This window comes from Apis dorsata, unplaced genomic scaffold, assembly GCF_000469605.1.
Source record: "Apis dorsata unplaced genomic scaffold, Apis dorsata 1.3 scaffold_309, whole genome shotgun sequence".
Lineage (NCBI taxonomy): Eukaryota > Metazoa > Arthropoda > Insecta > Hymenoptera > Apidae > Apis > Apis dorsata.
The window spans coordinates 921,239-934,649 of NW_006263581.1; the positions used below are offsets into that span (position 1 = coordinate 921,239).

At 33.1% G+C, this 13,411-nt stretch overlaps 2 protein-coding genes across 4 annotated transcripts in view; both read right to left on the reverse strand.

Moving 5' to 3' along the window:
• Positions 1-334: 334 nt before the first annotated feature.
• LOC102676471 (zinc finger protein 62-like) lies at positions 335-8,172 on the reverse strand. Its single transcript, XM_006617451.2, has 4 exons — positions 7,879-8,172; positions 7,426-7,572; positions 7,251-7,340; positions 335-7,179 (listed from the first exon to the last, which is right to left on the reverse strand). The coding sequence occupies exons 1-4, from the start codon at positions 8,020-8,022 to the stop codon at positions 3,874-3,876; spliced, it is 3,687 nt and encodes a 1,228-aa protein (XP_006617514.1). The 5' UTR covers positions 8,023-8,172; the 3' UTR covers positions 335-3,873.
• Positions 8,173-8,458: 286 nt separating this feature from the next.
• LOC102676606 (ras-related protein Rab-37) overlaps positions 8,459-13,411 on the reverse strand; it is a 116,910-nt gene continuing 111,957 nt past the window's right edge. For all 3 annotated transcript variants that reach the window (XM_006617454.2, XM_006617452.2, XM_006617453.2), the window contains 3 exons: positions 11,448-11,558; positions 10,464-10,605; positions 8,459-10,043 (listed from right to left, as the gene is read on the reverse strand). In XM_006617454.2, the coding sequence (XP_006617517.1) occupies positions 9,926-10,043; positions 10,464-10,605; positions 11,448-11,558 (371 nt within the window). In that variant the 3' untranslated portion in view covers positions 8,459-9,925. The remainder of the gene's footprint in view (positions 10,044-10,463; positions 10,606-11,447; positions 11,559-13,411) is intronic.

Sequence of the window (13,411 nt, forward strand, 5' to 3'; positions counted from 1 at the left end):
TATAATCCTTAAATTTAATCATTGCGCGCTTGATGGATGTCTCTCTTCACGAAGAAGACAGAGAAAGAAAATGTTCCCTCATCTTTTCTTCGGATTCTACAATACTTATACCAAAGAAGATATTGAAATCAATAGAGGTAACTATATATCGATGCAATGTACACACATTTATATATATATATATATAATATGTATAATATTGATAAATATCTGCGAAAAAAAAAAAAAAAGAAGAATTGCAACGTTCGTGTATTTGCATAATGGTTTAGTAGTGCTTCACAGTTTTTTTACATTGTCGTCCGTTCGAAGAATGCATCACATTGCACCTTTTTCTTTTTTTCTTAAACATCGAAACTGTGCACTCTTCATTAAGAAGCAAATAACGAATATTTACGATTTACGTTGCTCGATAACAGGTTTCGAAACCCGGATCGTTTAAAAATGCTCGATGCATGAAATGAATTTCATCTTTACAGTCTTTCTTCATGATCCACATAAAAAGACACTGTACAAAAACATTCCATGTACAGAAATATAGGTTCTATATAGGTTCTATATATTGTTCCTTCATTACAGATATACAATTATCGTCTGAAAAGTTCGGAACTATCGTAGTTACGTAGAACGATCATTGCGGGAGCGTAATTATCGTCTCAAACATCTGGTGTAAGAAACTTAACGATAGACGGAATGGTTGGACGTGCAAATATTCCATAATAGGAATAGCACTTTAATTTTCCTCATTCGTTTCGTAATGTCAAAAAACATTCACGTTTCTAGCGGTCAAGGATAAAATTTATATTAAATTCATATTATTTAACGATAATGGATGTATACAGTGCGTTTCTGAGAAAATGGCGGGTGGAACGAATGCGCGACACACTGATTTCACATTCAATGGACCCACCTTCTCTAATATACACGAGATATACAATAAGGATGAAAAAAAAATCAAAAATTGTGTAACTAATAGTCACTAATAGTGAAAGAAACTTGCATTCAATATTTCAATATATTAACCATACAACAATTAATTTTCATTAAACGAATTATTGATGTTTATCGTTTTGATCGTTTCTAATTTTTCATTTAAAAAATGTTTCCCCCTTTAGTCTTGAACAAATAGAAGAATTTTTATAAAATGTTTCCTTCTTTTCACTAAAAAAAAAACTATCGTTACATAAAACATTTAGATTGATTTACGATTCCTTACGAAGAATTTGACTTGCATTGAATTGTGAATTTAAACCGCAACTTTCTTTCACTACTAGAAGTCATAAATAATACATGAAAAAACATTAGCCCTGTATATTTTGTCCTAATATACATAATCATTAAAATGGGGCACACGATATTTTCATTATTTACCGAAAGTGTTAAATTTACAAATCAAATCATACAGCATTGCGTGACAGAAAGAATAAACGATAGACTATGTCAAGATCAACTGACCTTAAAATATTAGATGCGGACATAAACTAAGCGTAAGATGTAATAAAACATATAATGCTACAACATATCTTACTATTATATCAACATTTTCCGCTAAAAACTTAACAATGGGAGGATTTTGGAAACATCAAAGATGGAGTCAGGAGGAATGAGCGGAATGCCCTTCCTTTTTTCCCTTGCACCGTCAACAACAAATACTAATCACTAAATACTGTTCAAAAGCAATTAGGAATCTGATTGTTTGAATCACTATATTAGAAAATTAACTAAGCGACTTAAAGACTTGTCCAGACTTAAAGACACAGCTTGTAGATAAGAAGTATTTTCGAATAGCACAAACATTTTGCAGTTACATAAGATATTGATAAACAATACGCGCGTAGTCTATATGTACATTACTCGCAGATATTGTGCGAAATCTCAGTATCGTGTTTTATTATCCACGAACATATGTCTGTAATTACGAGCAAACCTTAACTAACAATGATAGTTTGGTAAACAAGGTAAATCATTATGTACATCTTTTATATCTGCTAGAAGTTTTATCAGAGAAGCTACCTACTTGTTACGTTTAACGCGTGTTTGCAAATGCATGAATACACTGTACGCTAAAAAAGAAGATCTACGATTAGTCTGATCTAAAATCAGTACAAGAAGTCAAATTGTTCCCCTCTACCGCTTTAGCACAAATAGAAAAAGAACCAAATTGCTGGACCGCGATTCTAAATTGGTTATTTCTCATCCGTGAGTTGTGAGTGTTCTAACCGATCGAGCTGTTCACGCCTGGTCTTTGTCTGGCCAGGTTCTTTCTCACTACTAGGTTTGTTGCTCAAGATGGCTGCCATCTGCAGTATCATGAAGCAATGATTATGATTGAGATAACTAACCGCACATACACGAGAGATGCGTAATCAACATGATTACACTTGGTAAAATCTATTGAAAAAAACTTTTTCCAATCTACGATATAAAATAGATTTGTGAATCTATATGAAAGAATATAAGGTTAAAACTCAACAAGACCATGAATCGACGGCAGCCCTCTGATGGCCACCACGGGAACTATCTCCATAAATGCGAGATGTATTCACTGAGGAACATGATAGCCTAATTATTATAAGCAGTTTTAAAATAGAAAACAGTGATTCGAAACTTATATAAAAAAAACACTATCCTCACAGCATTATCCTGTGAACGAGGAAAACATCGAATGATTCTTGGAAAATCGAAGATCTACACTTATTAGTTCTCCCTTTATTTGTTCACTATATGCAAAAAACGCTACAGCTTATACATTGCATACATTACAAGTATGCATATAATAATAAAATCTAGAACAACAGAGTTCTCCATTTTAGCATCCAGAAAACAGCAGTTTTAGTAAAATAAAGTGCATAATCTAACCTCATCCCTTATCGCTCACCCCTCCCAATCATCCACCATCTTCTTAAACATATCATTAAAAAATATGTCACTCCTTCATTTCTAACTTTCAGGAATGCACAATTTTCCAGTTGTCACGTTTCTACGGATCGCAATGGAAACAATTATCGTTGCTCGATAATAAAAAATGAAAGAAAACAAAAGACAAAATAGGATATACTATGTAAATATTTCTCATATAGAGATCACGCAGCATGATATTTCATTCTTTGTCGAATGCACCATTCGAATCGACACATTTCAAATCAATGATTGAAATTATAAACTAGCTAATCATCAATTTCAACCTGATTCTCAATAATACTTATCAATTATTCATTTGGATACGTTTCAAAAATTTATTTGGATATGTTTGTTATCTAAATAAAATTCATTATCAATTTGATTAGTCGATTTGAAACGTGTCAATAGATATTGTTATTAATTCCGATTTAATAATATATCAGTGTTCACTAAACGAGAACTGACGTCTTGATGTACAAATGCAAAATTCATTCAACAAAAACTATATAACTTTAGTAAAAACATCGAACGGAAAGATATATAGACAATTTCTTTCTCCCATGTAGGTCTTTTTCCCTTTTTCTTGGTTTCTCTATAATGTCTTATTTACAGAACTTATCGATCAGGCCTGCCATAGTCTTATTCTCAACAGAGAGTAATTCCCGTGACATCCAAAACAAAACAAAAAAATATATATTTAAATTGTGCACACTAAACGAATAAACGTCAAGAGATACTAGATATTCCTCACGCTCTTATGAACATCATAATTGCTAAAGTTGGATAAAGAGATTAACGTGTGCCTTTATGATTTGGTAAAAAAGAATGTGTAAAGCAGCGCCTATTCAACTCGCAGAGTCTTTCTGTCCATAGGATCAAGCATTCGTTACATCATCCATATTCGATTCGTCATAAAATCTATACGCCTTGTTCGAATCCCCGCAGATTATTTCAGATATGAAAAAATTCAAGATTCTACTGATTCGTGCCCTCGTGAATTTTGAAATAATGAATCTTCATAGCCTTGTTGTTGGGATACTTCACTTTACATCGGGGGCAAGTAGCATCTACCGCACCTTCCACCACGTAACTACTCAAATCCATCTCTCTATGGAAATTCTTGTTCTTCTCGGCATCGTAGACGGTGTTGTGCACTGTCAGCATATGATTCGTCATAGCCGCTCTATTAAACACGTGTCTATTGCACAAGGAGCAGCTGAACATAGTGACTGTATGCGATAATTCGTGATGCTTTAAGGTCAATTGTGTAGGGAAGGTGAGCTTGCAACCGTCTATAGAGCAAGCATACTTATATTTGGGCCGGTCATTCTTGTGTTTCACAGTGAAATGCTGACGGAGATTCGGTATACCGGAAAATTTTTTATAGCAAATGTTGCATGCGACTTTTCCATCATTGCAATGCAATGGTACACATTCCATTGTGAATGATTTCGCGATGTTCCTTATCATGTGAGATTTGTTATGTACCAATTGTTTATGTTTATACAGTACACTCATATTAGGGAAGAATTTTTTACAGCCGTGACACATTACCGACTTTCTGCCTGCGCTCATGGCATCCATAGCAAATGGTATTTTTTTATCTTCTTCTTCTAATTTTATTTTTTTAGGTTTTGATTCTTCTTGAGACATTCTTCTCGTATTATTGTACTGTTGTGTTTGAGGTCGTTGAGAGAAAATATTGCTATGCAAATTAAGCCTGTGACGCTGTAACGACTGATTACTGTTAAATACTTTATGACAAATTGTGCATAAAGGCTGATTGCTCGAAAAGTTGCTAATAGCCACGGAGCTCGCTTTATGAAGTTTTTTGTGTCTCGCCAATACCTTTTTGGAACTGTAAAGTTTTCCACAGATATCACAAGGGAAATTGGTCTTTCGAATGTCACTCAAGATGGGTTGAGCCTTGTGCCATTGTATATGTACGTTCAACGTCTCCTTATCAGGGAAAATATTCGTACAAAGTTCGCATTGGAATTCATCACCTGAAAAGCTTTTCTCGCTTTTGTTACGAGCACAATGCACATCCCATAAATGTTTTCTCAATTCTGTTACGTCATTAAACTTATCACTGCAAACTTGACATTGGAAATTGCCATTAGGTTTTGTCGGAGATGAATTCGGATAGGATTTTCGTGCTCTAGCCGGCCGACCACTAACGTTCGTATTGAATTCTTCTTTTTTAGGTTCTACCAAAGGTTTTTGATCCTCTTTCTTCATAAATTTCAAACTCTGTCCATAATTTTCTCTATTGTGCCAACTTCTATGAATCTTCAACGAGCCTTCCTTCAAAAATTCTTTACCGCAAATATCGCATTTGAAACGACAATCTTTATGATGATTTTTGAAATGAAGATCTAAATTGGCTTCAAAGACAAATGTCTGTGGACATTGAGGACATCGAAGCATAGTTTTCGAAGCCTTTGAATGTGCGGATGTAATGTGCTGATCTCGGATTTCTTTGCTCTTAAATGATAGCCAACAATGAGAACAATTGTAAGGAGGTTTTTCGATCGGATGAATGTTCCTTATATGTCTCTTGAGATTCGCAGTATTTGAGAATTGTCTTCCGCATTTTTTACAATTATTATGTTTTGGCCCTGGATCCGAGATAGCACTTAAATTCATTGAGTTTGAATCTCGTGAATCATCTTCCACGGTACCGTACTCTACACACGAAATATTTGCATTTCTCTCATTCGGGTCTTCTATTCCATGATCCTTCATGTGAATTTCCAAAGCACCTGCACTACTGAACATGCTACGACAGATAACACAAGAATAGATTTTCACTTTCAAATGAAGATTCCTGTGTTCCGTTAATTCAGCTCTAGTTGAGAATTCCAGATTGCACAGTGCACAACTGTATTGATTGTTATCAGATAATTGATTTGCGTTCATTTCAGCTTCGAATTTATCCCAGTCTTTGAACGACGTCGATAAATTCTGTTTATGCTTCATTAAATCGCTTTTCAATTGAAGAGGTTGTTTTTGATTACGCGCCATTCGATGCATCTCATGATGCTCTAAGAAATCGCTAGGAGATCTGAATTTTTTGTTGCATTCAGAGCAAGTGAACTCTTTCTTTTTATGATCTGCCGTGATATGACTATGAAACTTTCTAAACACGAGATACGTCATGCCACAATGAACACATTTGTAGGACGTTCTAACCTCAGACGATAAACGTTGACAAAGATCTCTGTGTTTTAGCATATTAGGTTTGTACCTGTAAATCATACCGCACAAATCACATATATGATTGTGCGCAGGATCGCCGTTTTTGTAAGGATGTGGTATATTTAAACTTTCATTGTGTGGCTCCTTCATTATTTCTTGTTTTGGAGATGGTAAGGGAGTTATTGGTTTTAGTTTAGGAGGAGATCGTGTAGGAGATATTAATTCCTCGTATTGTTTATCCGAGTGTTTTGATAAATGACTAAGCAACTGTTTCCTATTCTGCATAGGACGTAAACACATATTACAAGTGAAATATTTCTCTTCACCTTCATTCGGTATAACGAGTGCAATCTTCATCGCACATTCGAATGACATTTTACAATGTTGTTTATACATCGAGCGATCTGGGAATTCTGTCAAACACGCAATACACGTGTATGGCCTTAAATCAGGCATATGTTGACGAATATGGGAAAGTGTACTTCTACGATCGTTGAAAGTTTGTTCGCAAGAATAACACATGAAAGTTTTCAATTGACTAATAATGTTTTGTTGCACTTGTGTTAATGGAGCATCTTTTTCCATGCTCATTAATTCATCTTCTAAATCTTCAACAAGCTCTTCTTCATCTTCCAACTCTGATTTTTGATTAGTACCATTTTGTTTATCACTGTGAAATCTTTCCATGTGCTTTGTATAAGAATATTTAGAATGCAGATTAATTTGACAATGTACGCATTTTTGTTTGAAAACACGTGCACCTCTAAAGTGGGTATGTGGGCCTCTTCTGGTTTTTTTCTTACTTGCTGATGTGGATGCATTGGATTTTTGAGTAGAATCAGCCTCCATAATCCTATCCTCTGTGTTTGAAAGAGGATTCAAAACAAGCTCACTACCAGTTACAGATTCTATCTCTATAGTACAATCTGTGTCATAATCCTGTGGTTCAGATTTTATACTTATATCCACATCTTTTGTTAAAGTTGATTGGTTTTTCTCAAAATTAATTTCATCATCTGTTAATTCTACTTGGACATTGTTCGTTAAAGAATTCATACTCTCTTCAAGATTAGTAGCTTCCTACAGAGGAAAATATAAATTTAATATAGTTTAATTTTCTAAACACCGTTTTGAATCATAATAAAACTTACCAAATCTGAATCATTGGTAGATTCGGATATAACTTCAATGTTGTCCTCACAAAAGTCCAAGTCAACAGGTTCATCTTTAATTGTTACAACCTATAACAAATAAAAGTGATATATTGATTAAAATCATATATATTAAATTAACAAAATACAAAATTAATAAAATATATATACTTACCATCGGGCTTGTTTGTAAATTCTGTTCCAACCATTGTTGCAATTTATCTTGGGAACGTAGGCATATTTCCTTATAATTATGCCACTGATTCACATTTTTAATACATTGCGCGCATATTTTCGTCGATAATTTGTCCGTCGTTAAAATCTAAAAGGTTCATGAACCCGATCAAAATGTGTATGCTCCAAAATTTGAATAAAAGTCGGGTTTTCTTAAAAGTATTATCGCTATAAAAACTCCTTTGCCTAACAATGACCAACAATAATAAAAAGCAAAGAAATTCATGGTCATATTTTATCAATGTTTTTATCTATAACATGATCCAGTATAGACCTAACCTCAATGTACCCGCATTATTACAGAGATAATATGCAAAAAGTTGAAAAATACGAAAAAAGAAAGAAACATTAAAAAGAATGAGAAGATTACTAAATAACAATATATTAGACATACCTGAATCGACAAACACGCTTGTATTTTATTGGCCAACGATACCGGAGAGTCTTCCACTTCGAACACCGACGATTTTGGCTCGTCGGTGGAAAGGCAGAGCCTGCATACGTTTTCCATATTTTGTAACTCTATCACTTCGTCCATTATGGACGTAAACACTCGTGGTTCTTCCTTGCACGATATCAGCTAGGTGTTCTGGCTGCCAGCGATACGCGCTTCTCAGAAGCAGGTTAGGGACGCAGCGTTTTGTTTGTACGTCGACATTTGAAACTGAGACCGAGCGGTCCATTTCGACTCATTCCCAGGGTTCAAGGAACAAGTTAGAAGAGGAGCGCGCGTTAGGCAGATGCACGGTGTGTTTTTTAATGTAGTATTTATTTATCAATCATAATGTTGTCATGATTCGCGAGTGTCAAATGTGCGGAATATATATTCAGTGATAAGAAAAGAGACAAATATTTTATTGTGGATAATAAATACATAATCGTTGGATTGTTTCGAGAGTTCTTACAACACGATTGACAGTGACAAACAAGGAAACAGAGACAATGGTGGTAAGTCAAAAAACAATTTTATATTATTGGTCGAGTGGTCGTTTATTTTATATATATATATACTTCTCAATATACATTTGACATGTAACTGTTTGTCATTTGTACATGTTGATAAGATACATTGCACATATATTGCAGGTAACGTTACATGATTATATTTCGTTCCATTTTTCCTTGTGTTCGTAATGAATTGTTCAGTAATCGCAAATGAATAAAATCAAACGTTCAACATTCTATATCAATTTCGAAATATCGATTGCAAATGATCATTGTGCGATTGTAAAAGTAATAGGTATAATATAGTAGGTATAAGATCCAAAAACTTGAAATGTAAATTGAGTTAATCGAAAATATCGTATCGTATCGTATATATTCACCATTAGATAGAAAATCTTAAAAATCAGACGTTAGTCACGTGACTAATGTTACAAGAACGTTATGAAAACTACACGATTACACGCACACATTATAAAACAAAATGAGAGAAGATAAAAATTAAAAATAAAATACAAATACACGAAATTTTTTAAACAATTATCAGTCTAAATAAATATTAAAAGATTTATAAATATGTTTTTATACATATACATATATTTTTAACTAAATTTCAATCATTCACATTTAAAAACTACGCGAATAAGCTTTTCAACAAAATATTGAGCGTTTTTAGTAAACCATGTTGTATATATGGCAGCTATGGTATATTTTGGGAAAGCTCTTCTACATAACGGTTAGTCTAAAACCGTATATCTACTTGGTACATGATGAGCTTTCACATGACATCTCATTAATTTCTCGATACCAAATTAGATAAAATTTTTTTTAATCTTTTTCTTCTTTTTTTTTCGCTTTTTTCTAACATCGTAACGATCATATTCAGTGTGCAAATTAGAACCATGAAGAGATTTCCTAAATCTATATCATATATTGCAGATTTTTGTTTCGCGTTAACTATTCACATTAATGTACAGTACAGGATTAACCATCGATAAATAGATTTCTATACACGTATCATCAACAAGAGTTTCCTATCGGTTTCTTTCAAAAATATTGACATCCTATTTGTCTATATTGTTTCTTTATCCCTTAACAAATGTATTTTTTTGGTGGAACAAAAACGTATTTTCATTCTTTTTGAGATTTTTTATTCGAGATTTTAAAATTCATGCCTTCGATTCTATCAATTCAAATAATTTCTCTTGTATACAATAATTTTACGAACTCTTATCGAAAATTGGTTTGTTTAAATAATAAAAAAATTAAATAAAAAAATTGTAATAAATAAATTGTACAAGTTCACAGAAAAATGCATCTTTCTTCGTGAATAAAATGAAAATCTGTAACGTTTCAATGATTTCCGCTCTAAATCACGGAAACGAATATTTGAACGATCAAAATAGTTTCGCGCCATTTTTATGACCAATTCCGGTTCATGTTCCACCATTCGTCTCCATCTATCGCAGGGAAATGTACGCGCAGGGTTATTGCGCAGTTCAGGTAGTCAGGCAATTAGAATTGAAGCATGAATTTCGTTGCGATTGTTGACGAACGTAGTCCTGCACGTTGAATTTCGTATCGTCTGGGTCGTTGCTTTTCCTCGCCTTCAATTCTCTGAAATTATATATAAAATAACATTTGATGACTATCAAATGCACATTGTTGGATCCGATCCAGATGAAGGTTCAATGTTATTTTGATGTGGTAGCAAAGATCAATTCACCAACTTTGTATCGCTAGAAACAAGATGGAGCATCGTATGTATATCATATATCATCTATTCTATTAATATAAATATATATACATATATATAATAAATATATATAATTATAAAACTGCCAAATTACACAGCATCATCAAAATAGCAACAACGTCGTTTCGCTTATCTATTTTTTTTTAATTTGACAATTAATCAATTACACTATGCTGCTGCGAAGTTTCATCTAATTAGAGTTCCACATGTTTCATTTATTTATTGTTCTATTAATGAATAATGATAAATCGATGACGATTGATGAAAGGATTCAAAAGTACCTAGCAACGGCCAAGAAGGCCAATTCAACGTTCAGGCCGGTTTTAGCTGAGGTTTCCATAAAGGGAACTTTGTACTCTTGCGCTAACCGTTCACCGTCTTCCCTCTTCACCACTCGTTCAGTTCCGCAGTCCGACTTGTTACCTGAAAACATTAATTTCAATTTATTAGATCTCGTTTAACTGGAAATTTTGCTTTAGTAGTTGATTGAGATGTTTGTTTGAAACTGGTCTAATGGGATGGATTTAATGAGATATCTCGAGGGTAATATACATATGTAACTTGTTTAGTATTATTAGTTAAGTAAACTTTATACATATTTACATATAAATTCAGTTGATGTGTTCGTTAACTGATTACTTTACTTTATTTATTTTGAAAAAGTGAAATTTTTTGTTTTAATAACTCATAATTTCTCACAATTTATTTTTAGGAGCAATTACTTCCTCAAATCAATCCCAGCTGATAGAAAATTCGTTTCATTGATCAAAAGAACAGTTCTCTCAATTCCAATAATAGAGTAATTAAATAACTTGAACGATGATATATTTAGAACGTCTTTCTATATTTTTTAAAATAAAACAAGAAGCTTGTTAAAACTACTGTATACTATATAAAAACTAGTTGATCATCGTGACAACTTTCTTTCGCAAAGACGGTAAAGAAAATCTCTCTTTCTTTTCTCCGTTTTTCCTATTCACTCGTATTCAAAAGATACACAGATACATCTTTAACTACGCGTTACATCATCCTATGACAATGAATTTAATCTTATATTTATTCAACATTTTATTCCGATCACTTTTATCCACTTAGAAAATCTTGATTTGCAAGATCTTGCAGCATAGTTGAGTCAGCAGTCCTTGTTGAACAGTGCTATTGCTAGATTAGTTCCTAAGTCGTTCAGACTTAAAATAAATGATGATTTCACTATCGACTTCTTCACTAGACACTAGATTTACTGTCTAGAAATAATCGAAACGTACCCAATAGCATGATGACCACATCCTCGTTCGCGTGTTCCCGAATTTCACTCAGCCAGGCTCTGATGTTATCGTAACTCGTCTTGTTCGTCACGTCGTATAGCAATAAAAGAGCTGAAACGAATAATGGTCGTTATGCAATCGGCCGTGATACTCGCGATTGATAGACACTCGAAGACAAAAAGTTTCTATATGATGTTTCACGTGTTATTACGCGTAAAATACCACATACAACTCGTTTATTCACTTTTTTTTTTATCATCAGAGGAATTTACACGCGTTTGTTTCGTTATTCGTTATAACCATTTCGCTCGTTTTCGTCGCGTGAAACGAATATTTTCACGGGTTGGCAAATTGAAACGCGAGGAAATTAAGTGTGTCTTTGCCTTTGTTCTCTTGAGAATGACTCTCTCAGGATATTATTCGAATGGAAATTTTTGAAACAAGTTGCTGCATACAGCTCCTTCAATTTGAATTTTCTCGGAAAAATATTCTTTTAAACGTACGAGCGTTCTTTTAATTTGTGTTTTTATTGAAATTAAAGTTTCTTTAGTTTTAAAATTCTTATAAACTTATAAAATTCTGAATAATTTTCCAATTTTATTTCACACTGTTAAAGTAGCGAATAACTGTACACTCGTAAAACTAATCATAAAACAAAACATTAACCTGAACACGTGGCTGTAGACCCAAAAACCTATCAAATAATTAAATATTTCTAGGTAATAATTCTATAAATATTAGACCTGAACAAAACTGACTTAAGAATACTGCAATACCAATAATAAAAATACAATAGGAGAAAAAAATTTTATGTAAAAGGTTCATTTCTTATCGATAATCTCCATCGAATATACCGTATTTATTTGTTCCACATCGATTATGAAACCAAGAATCGAATATTGTTTCTCTTCTTTCTACCATGAAAAGCTCAGTTTTCTCTGATGGTTTAAAGCTCGTCACAAGACGAAAGCTCGATCGTTCGAGCAATATCCGACGATGAAGACACTATTGTCGAAACGTCGTAATTGTTACCATGCCTTTGAGACGTCCGACTATTGTTGTGGCTGCGTCTATGGTGAAAGAAGGTTCCTCCCCGCAAACAATGGCCGACCCCCTACGGCGGACGCCGAGTTTCCTTCGCCGCTCTCTTTAACCCTTAGAATTCGCTTAAGTAACTTTCCAAAATGAACGCCATCTTTCAGTTTCGAATCGTTCCACGACCTACTTTGGCGCTGCTGTATCGTCGAAAATGGTTATTGCACCGAAACATTTTAGGGAAAATTTATTTTACTCGGTTGGTAGCGAAAGTACTCGGTTGCTTCTGAAAGATTATGGAGAGATGCAAAAACGTCTTGTTTCATTTTTATCCACGCATCACTATCACGTATCGATGAAAATAATTATTGCTTCGAAACATTTTAGGGAAAATTTGTCTCTTTGTTGAATAACGTTTGCTTTTGAAAGATTATGAAAAGTTGGTAGAAACTGACTTTTCTAATTTTTATCATACCGTCACTGTATCGATAGAAATAGTCATTATATTGATAGAAATAATAGTCATTGTTTCGAAATATTTTAAGGGAAATTTATTTTACTGGGTTGGTAGTAAAAGTGTGACTATTGATGAAAAGAATTGAAAATTGAGAAATAAAAATGTAGAATTTAGATAGAATTATTATTAATTCAAATTTATCTTCGTTCACTTTTTAATTTTCCCTTTTATATTTTAAAATTTATAGATTGAATATAATTTTTAACAAAATGCACATGCATCATTTAAATTGAAATGCAATAGAAGAACGTTTTATCCAAGTACTTTCATTTAGTTTTGTTTCTAGAAAGTTTTCTTCAAAGAAATCGTTTCTGATAGTTGAAACATAGTTAAAGCAATAATATAGAAACACAATTTACATAATATCCAGTTTGTGGATTTTTCAATTTTTTTTTTTTTTTTTTTTTTTTTT

Bases quoted from the DNA above. Each gene is read 5' to 3' on its own strand.
- LOC102676471 (XM_006617451.2), bottom strand. From the start codon at position 8,022: ATGGACGAAGTGATAGAGTTACAAAATATGGAAAACGTATGCAGGCTC. The intron at 7,341-7,425 runs GTAAGTATATAT...TATTTGTTATAG, and splicing joins ATTTACAAACAAGCCCGATG to GTTGTAACAATTAAAGATGA. The intron at 7,180-7,250 runs GTAAGTTTTATT...TTTCCTCTGTAG, and splicing joins CTACCAATGATTCAGATTTG to GAAGCTACTAATCTTGAAGA.